Raw genomic sequence first — 21,646 nt, 5'->3', positions numbered from 1 at the left:
ACCTTTATAACTGATAAACCAATACAGATATATTTTTACATAAAGTCTCTAGTTTATGTTAGGGCTCACTCTTTGTGTTACACAGTTGTATAGGTTCGGGCAGATGTATAAAGACAAGTGTCCACCATTCCAGCAGTATACAGAATAGCTTCACTGTCCTAAAAATCCCGTGCTCTCCCCCATTCACCCTACCTCCCTCCCTCTGAACTCCTGGCAACCACGGATCTTTTTATTCTCTGTAGTTTCACTTTTCCTAGAATGTTCCATACAGTTGACCCTTGAACAATGTGGAGATTAAGCGTGCTGACCCCGTGCATAGCTGAAAATCTAAGTAACTTTTGACTCCCCCCAAACCAATAGTCCATTGTTGACCAAAAGCCTTCCCAATAATACATATTTTGTGCATTACATGCATATAGTCTTATAATCAAGTAAGCTAAAGAAATGTTAAGAAAATCATAAGAAAATACATTTGCAGTACTGTATTGAAAAAAAATCCAGGGCGCCTGGGTGGCTCAGTGGGTTAAGCCGCTGCCTTCGGCTCGGGTCATGATCTCAGGGTCCTGGGATCGAGGCCCACATCAGGCTCTCTGCTCAGCGGGGAGCCTGCTTCCTCCTCTTTCTCTCTATGCCTGCCTCTCTGCATACTTGTGATCTCTCTCTCTCTGTTTCAAATAAATAAATAAAATCTTAAAAAAAAAAAAGAAAAAAATCCACATAGGAGTAGCATGCCCAGTTCAGACGTGTTGTTCAAGGGTCACCTGTAGTTGGAACAACACTGAGGTAGCTTTTTCAGATTGGTATCTTTCACTTAGCAATATGTGTTTCGGGTTCCTCACGTCCTTAATGCTTCATAAGCCTAGAACATTTTTACCATCATATTTATTGAACTTCACAGGTATGGTTGATTCTAACTGAAGTTTGAGAAATACTGCTTTAGGTGTTTTTTTTTTTTCTCCCTACAACTATTTTTTTTTTTCCAGTTAGGATAGAACTCACAAACCATATAATTTACACATCTAAAGTACAAAATTCGATGTTTTTTAGTATACCTATAGTGACACAACCATCACCTCCATCAATTTTAAAACATTTTAATCCCCCACAAAAGAAACTTGTACTCTTTGGCTATCCATTCTTCATCCTATTATTCCCCAGCCCGAAGCAACCACTAACCACTGTCTTTGTGCATTTGCCTCTTTTGGATATTTCCTTAAATAGAATCAAGCAGTATGTTGTCCTTGGTGACTAGTTACCTTCACTCTGGAAATTTTCAAAATTCACTCCTATCAGTATTTCATTCTTTTTTATGTGTTGATAATATTCCACTGTATGGTTATAGGACATTTTAAAAATCCATTCACTGGGGCGCCTGGGTGGCTCAGTGGGTTAAGCCACTGCCTTCGGCTCAGGTCATGATCCCGAAGACCTGGGATTGAGTCCCATATCGGGCTTCCCCTGCTCTGCAGGAAGCCTGCTTCTCCCTCCCTCTGCCTCACCCCCTGCTTATGCTCTCTCTGTGTCAAATAAATAAAATCTTAAAAAAAATCCATTTATCAATTGATGGACATTTGGGTTGTTTCTACCTTTTGGCCATTCTGAATAATGCTGCCATGAACATTTGTGGTTAAGTTTTTGTGGGGACATAAACTTTCATTTCTCTTGGTTATATAGCTAGGAGTAGAATTGCTAAAGGGGTAACTCTGAGTTTAACTTTGAGAAACTGCTGGACTGTTTTCCACAGGAGGCATACCATTTTGTAGTCCCGCCAATAGTGTATGAGGGTTTCATTTTTTTCCATATCTTCTCCAATACTTGTTATTATCTGTTTTTTTTTTAAGATTTTATTTATTTATTTGACAGAGAGAGATCACAAGTAGACAGAGAGGCAGGCAGAGAGAGGGAGGGAAGCAGGCTTCCCGCTGAGCAGAGAGCCCGACGTGGGACTCGATCCCAGGACCCCGAGATCATGACCCGAGCCGAAGGCAGCGGCTTAACCCACTGAGCCACCCAGGCACCCTATTATCTGTTTTTTATTATAGCTGTCCACATTCATGTAAAGTAGCATCATTTTGGTTTTGATAGTGTTTGCATTTTCCTGATGACTAATGATACTGAGCATCTTTTCACGTGCTTTGGGTGTTTGTGTATCTGCTGACAAATGTTTTATCCAAATTTCTTTTTGTTGTGTTTTAAGATGTCTTCATATATTCTAGATACAAGTCTCTTATTAAATAAAGGATTTTCAGGGGTGCCTGGGTGGCTCAGTTGGTTAAGTGTCTGCCTTTGGCTCAGGTGATGATCCTGGGGTCCTGGGATCAGGTCCTGCGTCAGGCTCCCTGCTTAGCAGGGAGCCTGCTTCTCACTCTCCCTCTGTAGTTATCCCCGCTGCTTGTGCTCAATCTCTCAAATAAAATCTTTACCAAAAAAAATAGGATTTTCTAATATTTTTATCCCATTCTGTGGGTTGTATGTTCACTTTGTTGATAATACCCTCCAAATCACAAGTTTTTAACTTTGGTGACACCCAATGTTTTCTTTCATTGCTTATCCTTTTAGTATCCTCTCTAAAGAGGCCATTGCCAAATATAGAATCACAAAAATTCATCCCTATATTTTTTTCTAAAATTTTAGCTAAATTACATTAACATCTTTGACCCATTTTTTATTACTTTTTGCATATTGTATGAGATAGGGGCCTATCATCATTCTTTAGCTTATCCAGCTATTCCAGAACCAGGTGTTAAAAACAAAAACAAAAAACCTACTCTCCTCACTGAACTGTTTTGGCAACTTTGTCAAAAACCAACAGATGGTAAATGTGTTTATTTATGGATTCTCAATTCTATGCCATTGATCTGTAGATCCATTCTTATGCTAGGACTGCATGGCCTTCATTACTCTAAGGTTTGAAATTAGGAAGTGGAATTCCTCCAAATTTGTTCTTTTTCAGTATTGTTTTGGCTATTCTGGGTTCCTTAAATTTTAGGTTCAGTTTCTCAGTTTTTGCCAAAAAGCCAGCTAATAGGATTGTGCTGAATCTATAGGTCAATTTAGGAAGCCTTGCCATGTTAATACTAAGTCTTCTGATTCATAAACATGGAATTCGGTCTTCTTATTTTCTTTTTATTTAGGCCTTAGTTTTTTTTCCAAAAAAAATGCTTTATAGGTTTTAATGGAAAAGTACCATACTTAGAATTTTTTTTTATTCCTAAACACTTTTGGGACCAGAATCATTTAAAATTTCCTGTTCAGTTTGCTCATTGTTACTATATAGAAATACAAGAGCAATATACAAAACTCATAGCCTGCAACCTTGCTGAATTTACTAGTTCTAACAGTTTAATGAATTAGATTTGCTACATATAAGATTACATCACAGGGGAACAGAGATAATTTTACCTCTTCCTCTCCAGTCTGGATGCCTTTTATTGTCTTGCCTAATTTCCCTGGGCTAAAACTTCCAATCCAGTGCTGAGCAGAAGTGGCAAGAACGCATGTCCTTGTCTTATTCCTGATCTTAGAGGAAAAGCATCCAATCTCTCCTCCTTGAGCACGATGTTAATTTGGGTTTTTCTTACATGCGGTTCGTTTTGTTTTTCCAGGCACTGGCTCGCTCTATCTCTCTCTCTCTTTTGGCTCTGTCTTCCCTTGACTTGGTGAAATCTGTCTCCTCTAAGTTCTAGCTAAAATGTCACTTTCCAGTGACCTCTTCCCTAAACCTCCAGACTAGGCTCCTAGTAACTTGTTCTCATGACAATTGTAACAAATACTTGTCAGCATCATTTTCCCTCCTGACTTGGCCTCACCCTGTTCATAGGTGTCTCCCCAACACAGACCAGCACATATACGGTGTTTCACTACAGACCAGTTTCACATGTTGTACTCTAATTCATTTGGCAGGGACACTGTTCTAAAAGTTCCATTTCTATCTCTGTCTCCACCTCCACGACGAGACCCCTACTTTATTCATCCTTACCCTCTGCACCTAACAGAGCTTGGCACTCAGTAACCCTTTGGAACCTCTGTGAGTCATTCTGAGGTGACTCAAAAACAAAGAAATGTTAGATTCCATTTTTGCCCAGAACAACAGAAGGAAACATACCTTCAACTGGGCCAATCTGATTGGTCACGGCAAATCTAAGCACCTTTTCTTCATCCGTGTACAAGGTAAAGACCCGGTCCACGTTCAGCTGCTGGGTGGTGGGGACGGCCAGGTGTCTGGGGGCATGTCTGCAGGCCTCATAAGTGATGTTCTGGTAGATGCGGTAGGACCGTGTCTGGTTGATGCCACCAGAGGTGAGCGAGTAGTCTCTGGAACTTGTGGAGGTCACAGCTGCAAAAGATATTAGCCCAACTGGTAAATGTTTAGAATATTAGAGAGTTTCATGTGAGGTAGATTTTTTTTCCTGTAGAGTTTTTCATCTAATGCTTAGAGCACGCTCCTTTGGGAAATTCCTGAGTTTATATGGAAAACCTGCGAGGCAATTCCGGGAATCTGAGCAGATGCAAAGCCAAAGTGTTGTCATTGCTGTCATTACTAGCAAGGAATTAATTCTGCTACTACACACCAGCCACGCCAAGCGCTCTAAAGCATGGTCTTGTTCATGCCTCATACCAGCGAGGTGGGCTCTGTGACCATGTAGAGGGAGCCTTACAGAGGTCGGGAAGTAGCCTAAGACATGAGGCTAATGTGTGATAGAGCTGGACCAGGAACACGAGTCACCCTGTCCATACTTCACGTTTTCAATCGGTCCACACTCTAGATGACAGAGGCGTGACCGCTCCCAACACTCTGCACTTAAGTCCGAAGGGTTCTGGGCAAAGGAATGGGTCATTTCTCTCAGTCTGTGTGGAGTCGGAAGCCCGGGCCAGTGCTCCGGCCATCAATTGTTCTGTTCACTGTCCGGGTCTCCACTATCCCATTCTCCTCCCTTCGTCTCCTGCCCAGCTTCCAACTCCCACATCACAGGAGGAAAGGTACGGCTCAAAGCAGACTGTTCTGCTGCAGGACAGCAACCAGGCCTAAGCCAGCATCTCGCATCCAGAGCTGGTTTTCTAGAACTCATCAGGACTGACATGTATCAACCACAGAAGGCAAGGAGAAGAGGTACTCTTGTGCTCATTCAGAAGAGGAGAAAATGGGCTCTTTGATGGTCAGTGACCTTATCCCTGTATATTTTCAACTACAGATCCGTGATATGAATGTCTATCCTCTGATTCCGAATCTAGCATTTGTTTACAACACTGTGAGGCATCTCAGCTTCAAACAGGCTGAAACAAGGGTACAGAAGGAGTAAAAATTCCAAAAATCCCTATTTTCCTGTGGCCCGGATGGTTAAAAACTGTATGTACTTAGACAAGCCCCACCCCCAGAGGTAAGGTCGCTGTTGCTGACCTTATCACCGGCATTACCTTAGTCCCGGGTGGATGCTGGTATTCATCTGGGTAGCCAACACTTCTCACTTACACTGTGTATTTGATAAGAGTAATTAGAAGGACATGGGCCTCCTTTTATGTACCACACGCTGTTCTAAGGACATTCCATGTAATAACTCATCATCCTTACAACTATCCTGTACGTTACCTACGATCCCCACGTTATACGGTCACAACTGGTGATACATACCCGAGTCCGAGTAGTGGTAAATCTCCTTGTAGGGAGCTATGTGGACAGTGAAATTCGCTGGGATGTAAGGCACCTGGCCTTGAATGTCGGTCTTAATGCTCAGATAGTTCTCCGGGTCAAGTCCCTCGGCAGTCTGAGTGATTCGAACCCTCTCTTCTCCTGGGTAGAAAGTAACTTCCATCTCATGTGTAAAGGAAGCACCTGGGGAGGAAGAAAGACTTCAGCACAGAGCCAGGATGAGCTGTAGCCTCTTCTAGTAATAACTAACCATGCACACTTCTGAATTTCTACTGCTGTCGGAGATGGTGCCTAAGAAGAGCGTCTGATTTCAAGACCAGGTACGATCAGGTGCTGATTCCAACAGTTCCCCAAATTTTCTATTTAACAGTGGTTTCATCCTGCCTCGTTTCACACCGCTTCTCCTTCTAACAGCTTGTTTTCTGTGAGAAGCTACTAGGAACATCTTGACCTTTCTCTTTGTAAGGCTGCCACATTTGAAAAACAAACAAGCACAAAGAACTTAGGACCCCCAGTTAAATTTTGATGTCAGATAAACGATGAATATATTTTATTATATGACGTCTCATACAATATTTGGCACACACTTTTACTAAGCTACTCAGATGATGATTGTTTTACTCAAAACTCAAGGAAAATCAAGATCCTCCAAACAGCTCTGGAGTCTGTAGCTGGAGGTGGGAGAAGAACTTTTCTCTCAGTACATTCTCAGCGATGAAGACACATCCAGGAGGAAATAAGCCTTTTCAGGTAGGAAAGAAGGAGCCCCAAAGTATCCTCTACGCCCTTGCTATCAAAGGGTGGTCCTTAGGCCTGCATGAGCATCTCCGGGGAGCTTGCTAGGAAACCAGAAGCACAGACCCCACCCCGGGGCCCACAGAGCCAGAATTCCATCTTTTCACAAGGGCTGCTGGCCATCTGTGTGCAGGTTAGAGTCTGAGAAGCACTGGTCTGTATCATTATTGGTCAGAGTGGTGGAGGTGAGAGGAGGAAGGACGTTTACTCACGAAGGAAACCCCTCTCCAGATGCCCTCTAATCACCACTTGTGCATCAGTCGTTTGACAGATCTGAGCCTAACAACTCAAGCAAACACAGCCTGACCAATTCAGCTTCAACCAATTCAGGTGAGAGGACCTACATGTTCCAAAGAAAATCATCCTATTTCTCAGGACAACGTGGAAGAACGTGTGGAAGAAATCAGTCTTTCAAAAACACTCCTGTGAGACCAAACCGTTCCCAACTATCTCCTCACAGAAAACGAGACACCTGAGGTTCTGGAACGCAAAACAAATCAATCCTCACTCACAGAATAAAGACCAGAGCATGATGGCTGGTGACCAGCAGCCCCAACAAAGACCTCTCCTACTCACCTGTGAAGCTGAAGCCGTTCTCCCAGCCTGGTTTTTGTAAAGCGAAGAGCCAGCCAAATAGGCCTCCGATCGGTATGAGCGGAAGAAGGGCTTGGGCGGCGGGCTGAGGGATGTGGCTGATGGCCGTGTAGGCTCTGCCGTCATTACCCACAATGTAAGCGTGCAGGTCCACGTCCGTGAAGTGCACAGGCGTGTGGCCCACCAGGAGGTGGCCACTCACTTTCCCGTTGACTCGGTGAGGTGCCCCTGAAAGAGAGCAAATCCCGTCAACTTGGACCATCGTCGTCCAGGTTGGTGATGGGTGCACAGAAAATTATTCCTCTCCCAGTTCCCAAACTCAGTCTTTGGCCATTCTCATGATCTCATAACTGACCGAAAACAGACCTGTTTTCAATTTCTTTTCTCCCATCCTCCCCTTCTCCCGTCCACTTGGACTCTAATGAGCTGGCAAAAAGGAGGAAAGAATTCTGCCTAATCCTCAAGTCGGGAAAGGAGCCCAAATGGGTTCATTTCTCAAACTTATCCAGCACCTGCGAGTTGCCAGGACTTTGATTCATGCAGTGGAAATGCAGGGTCCAGATGCAGAGCTCACAGTGACGGTCGCAAAAAAGCGAGCAGCAAAATATACACAGCACGGCTCCCAGCCCAGTCAAAGGCTCACCCTTACCTTCTGGGAGACAGTGCTTCCCATTTCCGTAAAACCTGGACTGGCAGTGGCAGCAAAAGCCGGTGGTGTAGTCGGTGCAGAAGGCGTGCCGGGAGCACTGTCCATGGTGGTGTTCACAGGTTTCTTTGTTGGCAGCATTATACGTGAAGACTGGAAAGCAGAAACCAACTTGTGTTAAAAGGATTGATTCCAGCATCGTTGCTGTCAAGCTTCGTTACGGGCAGCACATCTGCTCTGTAAAATCAGCTTAAATGGTAACAAACAGACGGGTTTTTGATGTTTAAGAGATACAAACAACATCCAGCCCAGGGGAATTAACTTGCTTGGTCTTCTGGCAAGGAAGACGGCTGACGGCTCCCGTCTGCTCTCAGTTCAGGGCTGGGGAAGTGGGAGGAGGCTCATTCCTCTGGTGTGAGTGCAGGAACAGAAAAACCAACCAGGAAGCACGTGTTAGGCCAAACTGCCCAAAACTGCCGTCCTGTGGGTATACAGTGGTCAAATAGCAACAATTATATGTGGCTCGACCTGAGAGTAATGACCCTGACAATAACGACCCCAAGAGGAAGACCAGAGAGAGAAATCATGAATGCGGTCTCAGGTCCAAGCACTGTCTTCTTCCGGGGGAACCCTGAACCTAGAGAGAACAGCTTGTAGCTTGTCTCACTGTGCAGGGAAGTAGGCTTTCTTTCTGAGAAAGGTCTTCAAGAGCACACACAAAGAAAGTCTATGGGGAGGGAAGGAAAAGGGGGAAGGGAAGAGGGGCATCCAGCTGGTAAATGCCCAATGCCTGTGCAGAGTTTCCGGTGGCCAGTATGTCACAAGCAGATTGCTGCCCAGTATGAGAGTGGGGGCCACAATCATAGCTCTTCTAGGGGACCCAAGTGGACCAGTAGTGACTCCTTCCATCTTCCACTTATTCTTCCCATTTAAAAAAAAAAAAAAAAAAAAAAGAGGGCCATCTGTACTACCAAGAAACAAAGAAATTGGAGCAGATGCCATTGTCCATAAAGGAAATGGCTAACGGAGTGGGGCGTGGCTGGGGGTGCTAATGGAGAAGAGAGGGCTTTCTCTGGACACCAGGGATGATGCTAGTTCCAAGCATGGCCAGCAGGAAGCAAAGCAGTGGGGCACACCTGGACTGAACCTCCGCTGGGGGAAGGAGTTGGGGGGCAGACTCTAGGCGCAAAGGGGCAAGAAGGGACAGTGCAGAAGCCTAGCGCTGCACCCCGCTGTCACTGTGAGGGGCCAGCTCCCGAGGAAGACAGATACCCTGCTCCTGGGGAAACCCAGGTGGCAGCTGTGTTCCAGGTCTAGGTCTGAGGAGGAAACCTCCCTTCCAAGGGAGGAAAGATGTAGCACCACGTAACACCAGAGCCAGAGACCTATCAACCAATGAAAACAGAACAGTTACCATTTAAATAGTGCTTCCTCTATGCCAGATACTGCTCTATGAAATTCACTCAGGCTTTCAATTTGCATGCGAGCAGGGGCCATTTTTATTCCCTTTCTGCAGATGAACAAGCTGAAGCACAGACGAAAGGGACTTTTCTGAAGTCACCCAGGCAGTAGGTAGCAGAGTTGGAACTTGAACTCAGGAGGTCTGGCTCCAGATTCCTAACAGCTGTACTCCAGTGGAACCCAAGTACCTAGCCCCAGGGAGCAAGGTTAAGGACCTGATCAGGTGTTTGAGGTTATCAGCATAGGGTTTGGCAAGTCTGACGTGAGGCATACTTTATAAATCAAGCCTAATGGTAGGAGGAAGCAGAGATGATCCTGACGGGGCTTACAGCATGCTGGGTGGGGGTGGGGAGAGAGGCACTGGAGGAGCATTAACTTTTGGACAGTACTTGTCTGCTGCTTACAGATTCCTGAGAAAGCAGCAGACTGAGGGGTTGGCAAGACAGGTAATACAGTCTCAAGCAGAACATCCGGAAGCACTGGGAGAATGAAATCAGGGACTCAAGCCCTGGTATATAGCATCTTGATAACACAGCTGAAAAACTCCAGTTTGATAAAAATAGAAATTTAGGCATAACCCTGAACATTTTTTTTTTTAATAGGAAAGGGATATAGAACTCACATTCCCCTTTCACCGCTCCCCCTCCAAAAAACCCCAGAATGGTGAATATAGACTCTCTTGTGAAGGAAATTCTATCACTGTCTACCATTGGTTTAAGAAGTCCAGAGGGACCCAGTTTGAGTAAAAGAAAACCAATGGCGGTGGGGAGGAAAAAAAAAGGAAAAGGAAACCAATGTATCTTGTCAGTCTCCTGTTTCTCCAGCTCCGAAGGTAACTGCCAAGTGTCAAGAAGCGTGTGTGGATAAACTCGCATGCGGGCAGGTGCTCAGGCAGGACGCCCCTCTAAAACAGGTGGGGAGGGCAGTGGCTGTAGGAGAACTGCAGGGTCCCCCAACCCTTAGAACTCAACCTTGGCCGTGACTCAGGTGGTTCTGTGAAACCGTAGGAAGTCAGTCTCTCTGTTTGCTCCTCTTTAAAAAATCAGGGTGACACCCTCTCACACCTCCATTGCCAGAAGTGACATTTTTTCTGAACACACTTCTAAGTACTAAGGTAAAGACGCAATCTAATACAGGTCTAAAGGGTAGTCATTTTCAGGTTAAGTCGAGTAAAAATAAAACCAAACTCTAAATACTATTCTCTAGAATTAAAGAAATGGTGGATTTATGGTATATTCCCTCTATTTGTTATTTGGGGAAGACTTGTTCTTGCCCTCAGTCCCCATTGCAAGAGTGGGTCAATCGAACAGGGAGAGATGGGATGCAGGAAGACCACGGATAGGGCGGGTTAGGTTAATTTACCTAAAAGGCGCAGGCATGGCTTTCCTATGGGCAAAAGGAGAGGAGCTCCGCAATGCAGCCAGCAACTTACAAAGGCGACTGGGCAAAAGTTTGAGCTGGTTGCCATATGGACTGCATTTTTCTCACAACAAAAATAGTGGTTAGGCTCCCATGAAAGGCCATTAGGAAACTGAAACTCTAATTATGACAGGTTACTGGTTACTGGGAAGCTGGCTCAGGGACATTCATAAGCAGCTCTGTGGGATACTGCATTCTCAGGGTGGAGCTTATTGAGTTAAAAATAGAAGTTCAGCCTTCCAGCCTCATGACAGCCCATAGGGAAAGAAGATGGGTTTGCTCCTAACAGGGGGAACACGGACTCCCCTTACAATCCCTTTCTCGTGCCTGCCTTCACAGACACATGCACTTAAAACTTAACAACATCGGCTTTTTGGGAAAGAGGTAAATGCCTATTGCTCTTTTCTTTCATTTATTAATTCAGCAAATAATGGGAGCACCCACTATGGGCCTGGCTCTGACCTAGGAATTAGGGATGGAGCAGACAAACATTGTGTCCCAAAGCTCACATTCTCCTAGGCAGCAGGGAACAAACAGGTAAATTATTTAGTACAGAGGTTGTCATTAAGAGCTGTGCAGAATCTTAAATCAGGGAAGGTCAAGAGGGCTGACGGGGGAGGGGACTTTGCTCTTTAAAGCAGCGGGATCAGGAAAGAACTTGGGAGAAGGTGACCTCCGGACATTGGCCTGGAGGCAGGGACAAGCAGGACCCAAGGCACATGGGAAGAGGAGCAGGGGCAGCGAGAGAAGCCCGGGGAAGTTCTGGCCAGTTGGCAGAGGGCCCTGTAGGTTACGGGAAGGAGCTGGGCTTCTGTCTGAGCAAGAAGGGGAGCCACTGGGACATCTGGAGCAGAGGAGTGAGGACATCGACTTACAATACTTCGAGAATGAGCCGGTAAACGTGTGCCCTGGCAGATGGAAGCGCTGTTGGAGAAAAGAAGGGCCCAGAATATGGAATATTTTGAAGGAGCAGGCAGTGTTTGCTGATGGGTTGGATAGAGCCGATTAAGGGAGCAGGAAGGGGGAGAAGGCGATAGCAAGGGAGAGAGCTGTGAGAGAGGAGACAGAGCAGAGAGAGAGAAGTCCATGTGATGTTCACATCTTGGCAAGCTGCTGTCTCCTGAGACAGGGACACCATGGCGGAGCAGGTCTGGGAGCAATCCGTCCCAGCAAAGCTTGGAAGCATCTGGGAAGCTCTGCCCCCCTCTGACAGGACCTACAGCCTCAGCAGGGCCCCATCCAACCACGCAGAAGTGGAGCTGCATTTCTCTGTGGATTGGGGAGGAGGGACCAGTGCATCCGAATCACCTGGGGTGCCCGTTAAAAATGCCAGTTCCCAAGGCACACCTTAGTGCTACCGCTTTACACTCCAGCAGCGGAGCCCGGGCATCCGCTCCCGAGCCACTCCCCTGGGGGGTTCTTATGCCCACTGATGATGATATTCAGGACGCTGGTAACTCTTCCACTTCTGAGCTAGAGATGTTCATTAACGTAGTTCATGAATTTCATCTGACAGCAGCTCCTAGAATGTTGGGATTTCAGGGAACGCTTGCACATTCATTCCTGGCCAGCTGAGCAACAGGACTCAGGGCTTATTTCCACTTGGGCCCAGGTCCACAGGCATGCAACATGCAGATCCTTTAGTGGAGGAAGCCCAGAAGCCAGGTCCCTCCCCGGAGAAAAGGCAAAACTGGACCTAGAAATAGGATCCCATATGCAGCTATTAATCCCAGGCAAGGAAAGCCAGACCTCTGGCCAACAGGCCTTCTCAGATGTCTATGGGAAATGCAGATAGATCCAAAGCTGCTCGCCTTGAAGGTAGAGAATCCATGTCTGAAATCCCAGCTGGATGAGATGTGCGATAAGCGTATCCCAAAACCAAGTGGCAATTCAGTGATCATTTGTATGCCTCTTTGCAGCAGAGTTTTGGATGTGTTTTCACACACTTCTTCCTATTCTGGTAAAGAGGTATTATCTCCATTTTACAAATGAGAAAACTAAGGCCCATGGAGATGAGATGGTCTTCTGGCTCTAAATCCCAGGATCTTTCCATTACTCCGGGCAGTACTCGGGTGTGGCCTTTGGAATCTGCAAGAGACCTGATTCTGGTTCAGAAGGTAAAAGAGGGGTGTGGAAATTGGCATTTTAAAGAAGGGCCCCAGATGAATCAGATGCAAGGGGACTAGAGTCCACACTGAGAAATCACTTTTCTCCCATGGTCTCCTGTCTCCTGAATTTCCCCCACAAGCTTTCAGACCCTTCTGGGACCCACTTTCTGCCTGATAGCACCTGTCACAGAGATTGAGACAGCGGAGACCAGTCTGCTGGCTTCTCAGAGCACAGCACGAGGGCGGAGGCCTGCCAGGTTTGAAGCACTCAGTTTGCAAAGGCTTTGTGAAGTGTGGTTACATAGAAGGTAAAGCAATCTTCACATGAGGACTTTTAAATCTCATTTCTTTTTCCATTTAATGCTTTTTTACTCTTCTCATAGCCTTAATAGAAAGAAAAAAATGGGGTGGGGATACATAAGAGAAAAGAAGCAAAGGCATGGCCAAAGTACTTGGGATTTGTCCTAATTGGAAGTTACTCATGAAAGCGAAAAACTCTACCCTAGATTTGATGTGTCCTTCAGTCTTCATTTTGCTGGCAACATTTAAGTGCCTGTCTTCAGCCTTGGGCTGCCCACCTCTGCTAAGGGCTCTGGCCCAGACACGTGGAAGATGGAAGGGGGGCAGGCTCCAGGCACAGTGCAGGAGCAAAGAGGGGACGGAGGGTGTCCAGCAGGGGGCTGCCCCTGGCAGCTGGAGCGACTTTTACTTTTAACAGCTTTTACTGCTCAAGAAAAGGACCCACATTTTCACTGCAGGAAAGATCTTCCTAAGTTTCCCTGCCTTGAAGAATGATTGATTAGTAAGAAAAACCACATCCAACTTTGTAATGAAAAACAGTGGCATGCTTTGCCACACACACGCACGTGTGTGTGTGTGTGTGTGTGTGTGTGTGTGTGTAGTGTATAGCGATGCTGGCTGGGCAAATAATTATTAGGACCGTGACCCCAGCAGGTTCTCCCATGCAGGTGTCTTCACAGGTATGGGAGGTGTTGGTGTTCACAGACCCCAAGCCACGTGGAGCTGGACCCCCAGGAAAGGCTTTCTCGTCTGGAAGCCTGGATGGGGAGGCAGAGCCTGCTCCAGTCCATCGCAGGGTGGAAGCCGCATGAGGAACACATTCCTGTAGCCTTTCCCAAAGCCAAAAGTAGGGTGGGACTAGAAGCCGCAGGGAAATTCCTGTGACACCCCGGGCTTTCCCGGCTCAGCTGCCATCTAAGGAGGAACATGAGGAAACCACAATGGAGTATGAAGAGGTTTTGAAAGCCAGTTGTCCCTCGCCTTCTCACTCACAATGCAGACAGAGGCAAGATGCTGCTCCTCACAGCACCACCTCCGCAGGTGTAAGGATATCTACGAGCTCTGGAAGTCATAATCCCTGCTCCCCACCACACAGGCGGTCCTTCCTGGTCAGCTGTCGTCCTCCCCTTGCTCACCCGCCCCCTCAACTCTCTCCCTCTCTACATTTCCACAGTCGTTAGTCCTCTGTGTGGACTGTTTCCCCAGTTTCTTTCTCTAGACCCAGACTCTGACCCCATGAGCTGGCTCAAGGCCCTTCTCCTCCACGAAGACTTCCCAGACTGCAGGGACACATGGGACTTCCCTCTACTGGTTAGCTCACAGCTTGGGCCAGTCCTTCCATGGCTTCCTTGCTTCTTAGACAAGTCACTCAGTATTTCTAGCCTTCAGCTCCTTCCTCTGTAGCAAGTGTGGACTGAGAAGAATGACAGTATCTACTTCATAGGGCAGTTCAGAAGATTGATGGTGACAGCACAAACTAAAGCCAAGGTCCCACTTTGCATCCCACCGGGAATGCAGGAAATGCCAGCCCAAACTTCTACTAGTGCCTCGGTCAGAGAAGGGCTTGTGGCAGGTGCACAGGGAAATTTCTGGGTTGTCGATATGCTACTGGAGCTCCCTGGAGAAACAAGGCACCTCAGACAGAGGATGCTTGCATTTCCATTTTATTGCTGGTTATGTGCTCTATGAAAACAGAACAAAGCAAATGATACACTTGAGGCCAGAACTGGAGTGTGGTTGGGACATTCTTGCGTGGTGTACACATGTTCTGAAAAGAATCTAGATTTCTCAACAATAAGAAAAGTCCATGAAAAGAGTCCCTAAGGGGAAAAATTTTTTGAAAAGAAAGGGAGAGATATTTTGGGGTTCTTTAACTAAATCTTAGTATCTTCGTTTGGCAAGATGACTTCTAAGTTTAAAGGGGAAATTAAAATGTGTTGGACTTGGTGCTGCCCATATTCAATTTTAATTCTCACAGCTGTTTTACAAGGTCCACATTTCCTCCATGTTATAGCTGGGGAAACTGAAGATCAAACAGAGTATACAGCTTACCCCAAACCACCCAGCAGAGTTGGGAATCAAGCTCAAGTGCACCTAGCACCGAAATCCATGCTTCTCCACGCCGTCAGTAGAAAGAGCCAGGCAGGATGGCTCAGAGCTGGGCACTGGTAGGCCATGTTCTGTGGGCGTCTTTGTTACCACACCCATCAGCTGTCTCAGAGGAAGTCTACTTTTGCCTGACGGGCCTCTCGGGTGCCCATGTTTTGTCTGGGGAAAAAAAAAAGTATCTAACAACTGTATAGTTCCATAATCCACACAGTCTTCCTAAAGCCTGAAGGGAAAACAGAAGCTCACCCATTTTCCCTCTACACTTTCAAGCTTTAAAGTTGTCCCTCTGTGCTTTCTAACATGCAGTTGCTGATTTTTTTTTATCCTTAAAGGTTCAAAAACATCTAGTTAGATTTCTTTTTCTAAATGTCTTAGTACATTAACCAGCTTTTTCATATGCATTCTGCCACTTCTAAGGCGTCAGGAGTAGTCGCCCTCCAGCAGCTGCTAAATATCAGAGTTCATGCCCCAGGATGATGGCTGCCCACTCTGTTCTCAACGTTCCTTAAGCCTCCTCCCCTGTCAATCCGTGAGCTCAACTCTCACAGCTCAAAGCAGGCTGTGCAGCCCCTTCTTCTAGAACTCTTTAATAAATCACTCCATAAATCTGCTTCTTAATATTCCAACCTCTTCCCAGGGCAGGAAATCACAAATGAAAAGACCATTTTAGGATTCCTCTTCAATTCAAAATCCCTTTACCAAAAATCTTTGATACTTGGCTTTACGTTTTCTTTAAATATACGGAATTTTCACTGAAAAGTCAGGAGGTTGTCAGAAGGGTGTGGAGGCTCTAAAGCCTTCCAATCAAATTCACATCTTGGATTTGACAGAAATGTGGCCCTTTAGCACACATGAAGGCCTGGTGATTCAACAAGCCTGTTGAAGAGTTAAAGCAGCCACCATTTATAAAGGATCCATTTATAAAGGATCAACTCGTGCAGGCACTAAGAACTTGGTTATCTCATTTTGTTCCCTCAGCAAATTTAGGAGAAATCCGAGTGACTTGAGTGTTCCATGAGTTGCCTCAAGTCACCCAGGCAGCGAGCACACAAGCAATCGAGGCAGCACAGCTAGGATTCAAACTTAATCTGACACCAGGGCTCTCCCTCTTCTCACGGCACAATGCCACTTTGATCACAAAATAGTTTCTTTCCTCCTAAAATAGACATTTCTTCAAGCATATTCTTGCAGATCACTACCACAGCAGAAGAACCCAGAAGGTCTCCTTTGCTGGGTCAACATGTTTTACTACAAAAGAATGGGACACAGAAAAGGTGGGGGGTGAAGGGGGAAAGAAGTCCTGAAGAGGGCTTTCACCTTTGGCCCCCTTCCTCCTATTAGAGATCAGTTGAGCAGTCCCTGGAACAAATGGAATGAATCCCTGCTCAGTTTCTCACTCCTGTGTTTACATCCCTGACTGGGAAGAAAGAACTGATGTGACAAGTCTCAACTAGGAAGAGAAGGCGAAATGGCTCCATGTCTGTGTTAATTAACCACTGCCTCCTCTCTGCATTTCTCTTCTGGCCCCTCGCTCTGGTCAGTGAGTCATGAAATGAGGACAAGACTCCAGGGAGGTGAATACCACAGCTGCACAGCCATGAACCAGAAATGACAAGACACAGGTGGTTAGCAACTTTCTTGCCCCATGGGTCTCTGCTCCCACACACCAGCAATGCATCTCTAACCAAGGGGAGCACACACATTGTCCCACAACAGAGTACGAGTCTGGAATGTCCATTTGAGCCAGTACACCCAGCCACTCAAAACGACAGCCTTAACCCCTCCACCCCCACAATGTATATGAAAACTCAGAACGTTTCACCTTTTCTGAACCTTCAAGCTGAAATACCTCATTACACTTGAGAGCGTAGCTGGCACGAGCAGCCCAGTTCTTCCCCACTTGCTTCATGGGGCCCGTTTGCAAAAAACATTATTAATGGTCAAGAGATTCCAACAGAATTTGCCTGCCAAGATTTATTTGGCAAAGATACTCCATCTCCTAAAACATAGGTTTAAAAAGTCCGTTCCAATCTTTGTTTTGCTAAACGTTGCACCAACTCGCTGGAGAGAAAAATCGCAACTCTTGTGCAAACCAGCTTTTGCAAAATGAAATCCCAGCACCCAGTCTTCTCAAGCACTTACCCTCAGTGCTGGAACCGATGACGTCCTCCACGCCTAGCACTTGCCTCCCCAGCCCCAGTGATGGAGTGTGAGCTAGCACGGGGTAATTTAGAATGGCCTTTCCTTCGGGGTGGGCTGGAGGGACATCCTCTTCTGAAGGCAGGGATGGTCCCTCTGCGTGGGGAGGCGGGGCTCCCCAAGTCAGACCCGGTGAATCTCCTTCTATCTCTGAAGGAGCTGGGCTTCTGGTCCCTTGCTGTTCAGAAGACTCGACTGCGCCATTTAAATCTGGGGCATCTACCCCACCCGGAGCTCTCCCCTCTTTGGTTTGAGGCTCCAAGGTGGCCGATTTGGTTTCAGGCGAGAGGGGCCGATCACTAGCTGTCAGCTGTGGCAAAGGGGAGGCCAGATCAGAATCTGGTAGAGATATCCCACCTCCTAAAGGTCTTGACTCAGCTTTCGGCTGGAAGGAAACCTCAATGCTGCTATGGCCTTTCCATGTGTCCTCTGGCTCACTTGGGGGGTACTCCACTTCTCCCTCATTCTCATCATAGTAATCCAGATTGTCTTCAGTGTAGTCACTTTCCGGAGCTGCTGTAGGGCCGAAGGACTGCTCCAGGGGAGGTGAAGGGCGGGCTTTGGTAAGGTCTCCTCCAAGGGTGGCTGGCCTGATATTGTCCAGTGGGGAGGTGCTGCCGATATGAAAAGCCCACACTCCAGGAACCCCCAGGTTGCTCTGTCTAAATGAAAAGGAAACAGCGCATGACAAAAGTGTCCGTTTACACAGCATCCCACAACAGTGAGCGATTTATCTGAAAACTGGAAGACTATTAAGATCAGATTCAGAGTTTTCACAAGCATAAAATCAGGCCTACATGATAACTAAAAGGAGTATACTGGAATTTTGACATAAACTACCTCTTAACATGAGGTTTCAGAAGGCTAGACCATCAAATCAGAAATCTGCTCTAAAATTCACACATTTTGTCTAAAATCTAGCTATTTGAAAGCAAATAGGGAATGTGGGAATAGTTTATACCTTCTCTACTTTTAACACACTTGGGAAAATGTATGCTTAAAAATCTGTGCCAAACACTTAAACAGTAATTACTACTACATACTTTTGAGACTTAGTCATGTACAAAATGCTTAATGTTCTTTAGTATGATCTTCAAGGTAGGGGCAGTGACGTGCCCCATTTTACAGAGGAGAAAACAGGTTTAGAGAGGCTAACAAATCTTTTTAAGGTCATTTCAATGAATAATTAGCAGAGCTTGGACTTGAATTCAGCACTTCTACCAAAGCCCATGCTCTAAACATCTATATTATGTCAGAAAACCAATATACTACAGTCAGTCAGCAACTGAATTATCACTGGTCTCCGGAATGTTATAGACATTTCCCTGTTTAATCATATGGATTAATCAATTAACTAATTGACATTGAATGGTGAGTCGATGTAAAAAAACTCAAAGAAAAATAAAGGCCCACATCTAAAAAATGCTGAGCAAATGCAGAACAAAGTTAAGGGGCCTATAAGAAAGTAGTTTAGTCAAAATGCCATGGTTTATAGAGGAGAGGTGTTCAGAAACATCTGGAACCAGAGAGCTCACGCATTTTCTTTACTAGAAAAGAACACGGATCCCATTCAGTTTTCCAAATGTTCCAGTGACGCATTATTTTAGCCAATGATACATTCTAAAGAGAATAACTACATATCTTAAATGTAGTTAAAAATTTTTTCGAAAAAAATTTTTAAAAGCAACTTTGAACAAACAAGGGTCTTGCTATGAATGCACCAGTTTTTATTCTTCTCTGGTCTATGTGAAAATACCAGGCTCAAAGTCTCCCATGTTACAGGATTGCCTCAAAAGTCAGTCAGTGAGGTAGAAGAGTTAATGACTAATAAGATAATAAGAAAGTTATCAAATCATTATAATAACAAGAGACTTCTGCTGCTTTGGGTAGGTACTGATCACATTCACATGGATTTCTATAGCAGTAGTATTTTTCAATACAATTCTAAGAATGTCTCTTTCTCTCCTCTCTTTCTACCTCTCCCTCTCCCTCCTTCATGTGTATGCTCACACACACGCATGTGCACGTACACATGCAAAGCTGTTTCTGTTGTAATTATAACTACTTTAGGGAAAGAGGAGCAGAGAAAGCAAAACCGTGATCCTTTGTACAACATGCTATGTATGCTTAGTATGTTCAAAGACTTAATGTTGGTGTTTTTTGGCAAGCAAATAAGGAACACTTTAGTAAGAAGATAAGAGAGAATCCTGAAGATCTGAGGATACACATTTATTATCACATCAGAGGTGTTGCAACTGTGAAATTTCTTCTTGAAGTTAGAGAAAACTATAAAAGCTTCAAAGAATAGGGAAATACAAATCATGGCAGAAAGAAATTAAGCAAAATAACCTTCTAATGAAATATAAATCACTATCTTGGCTTTTGTCATTGTGCATGATGGAAAAGTAACCAATTTGAGTTTATCCTAAAATCCGGGGTCATTTGGAAAGCTTAATGATAGAATTTAATTTGTTTTCTAGAAAGGAAAACAAGGCTACAAAATGGGATGACAGTGCCTTCTTTCCTGGGTCATTAAGAGGAGTAAGTAAGAAAACCACATAAAATGTCTGTCATGAGGCTCTGCACATAATTAGTGCTTAGTAAATGCAATTTGTCTTCAAGGAGATAGAAAAATATAATCTCAAAGAATATAAATGGCTGGATTTAAATTTCCAGAAGAGAAGTTATGCCAAATCTATTATGAATTACATATTTTATTACCCTTAAGCTTACAATTATAAGATAAGTTTGAGGAAGACAAAGATTCTATTGACTAGGAAAACAACTTTCTTCTTCAGAGATACATACTGAAGTGTCTAGTAGTTAGTATGAGCATGATGTTGGTAATTACCTTCAAAACTCTTTTTTTTTTTTTAAAGATTCTTATTTATTTATTTGACAGAGAGAGAGATCACAAGTAGGCAGAGAGGTAGGCAGAAAGAGAGAGAGGGAAGCAGGCTCCCTGCGGAGCAGAGAGCCCGATGTGGGACTCGATCCCAGGACCCTGAGATCATGACCTGAGCCAAAGGCAGCGGCTTAACCCACTGAGCCACCCAGGCACCCATTTTCCTTTAAAATTCTTAAGAAAAAAAAAAATGATGAATATTGTCAAAATGTCAACAACTTCTAAATCTAAATGATGAGCTTTTGGGTGTTCATTTAGCTATTCCCTCTAGTCTTCTGCATATTTTTGAAAACTTAAATACTGAAAAGTAAAAATAGAAGATTAAATTAATCTTCTATTGGAGATTATTGGAGGTAGAGAAGAAGGCCTTTCCAAGAATAACAAAGATCTGAAATCATAAAAGAGCAATAACTTTGCCAACCCTAAATTTACATCTTCTAGATGTATGTAAGTAATTTTATTATTTTTTTTAATTTTATTTATTTATTTGACAGAGAGAGAGACACACAATGAGAGAGGGAACACAAGCAAGAGGCAGAGAGAGGGGGAGAAGTAAGGCTTCCCGCCAAGCAGGGAGCCCGATGTGAGGCTAGATCCCAGTATTCTGGGATCATAACCTGAGCTGAAGGCAGACGCTTAACCCAATGAGCCACCCTGGCACCCTGGTAAGTTATTTTAAAGAGGAACATCTGGACAAAAATATTCACACTGTGTAAGAGGATTAATTTCCTCACTATATTTATTCTTATTTATAGTAGGTCTTTGGAGCTCTTCTTATTTATAGGAGCTCTTTGGATAGCAAAGGACAGGCAGAGAAGTCACAAAGATAGAAAAATGGCTATTACACATATGAAAAGGTGTTTGGTTTCACCAGTAAAGAAATGAGAGTGAGAGTATGAACATTTGACACCGACCAGAGTCACAAATATTGAAAAGAAAAGCTGCCGATCATGGTTCTATCTTACTGGTGAGGACATAACTGGACATTTCTGGAGGGTACTGTGTTCATGTCCACCAAGATGTTCGACTGTGTATAGCTTTTCTGAGCAATTCTACTTTCAAGAAATTATCTTTCATGAAAATGAGAATCTAAAAGTTTTATCCTTAAAACGATAAACATCTTCCTGAATGATACTTATAAGACAGTGATAAATGGGAAAATGCCGCATGGATAGCAAAAGAACCATATTGGTTTTAAAAAGTTTTTGCAGAATGCTAAAGTCCTAGAAAGGCTATCAATACTGGCTATCACGTGAAGTAGTGATAGCGGGTAATGTGTGCTTTTATTTCACATTATTCGGCCTTGTTTGTGATTTCTTTTTTATGTTAAGTTATATGAAGGAAATATACCTCTGTCAGTCCCATGTCTTCTGTCCTCATCAAGCCATTCTGAGGTTTCTAGGAAGCATGAAAGATACAAACGAGGGCAGGCACGGAGGAGGGTCAGTGGGAGCGCTATGAGG

At 44.7% G+C, this 21,646-nt stretch overlaps 1 protein-coding gene across 4 annotated transcripts in view; it reads right to left on the bottom strand.

Moving 5' to 3' along the window:
* The window catches only part of NID2 (nidogen 2), a 61,106-nt gene that overhangs the window by 26,464 nt on the left and 12,996 nt on the right, over positions 1-21,646 (bottom strand). For all 4 annotated transcript variants that reach the window (XM_032871108.1, XM_032871109.1, XM_032871106.1 and 1 more), the window contains exons 4-8: positions 17,222-17,940; positions 7,686-7,835; positions 7,019-7,264; positions 5,630-5,830; positions 4,106-4,336 (exon numbers count right to left, since the gene is read on the bottom strand). In XM_032871108.1, coding sequence (XP_032726999.1) covers positions 4,106-4,336; positions 5,630-5,830; positions 7,019-7,264; positions 7,686-7,835; positions 17,222-17,940 — 1,547 coding nt within the window. The remainder of the gene's footprint in view (positions 1-4,105; positions 4,337-5,629; positions 5,831-7,018; positions 7,265-7,685; positions 7,836-17,221; positions 17,941-21,646) is intronic.

The sequence above is a fragment of the Lontra canadensis genome, unplaced genomic scaffold (genome assembly GCF_010015895.1).
Source record: "Lontra canadensis isolate GAN:19392208 unplaced genomic scaffold, GSC_riverotter_1.0 scaffold42, whole genome shotgun sequence".
NCBI classification, from domain to species: Eukaryota; Metazoa; Chordata; class Mammalia; order Carnivora; family Mustelidae; genus Lontra; species Lontra canadensis.
Note: the sequence above shows the minus strand (reverse complement) of the source record. Positions and strands in the feature narration are given on the sequence as shown.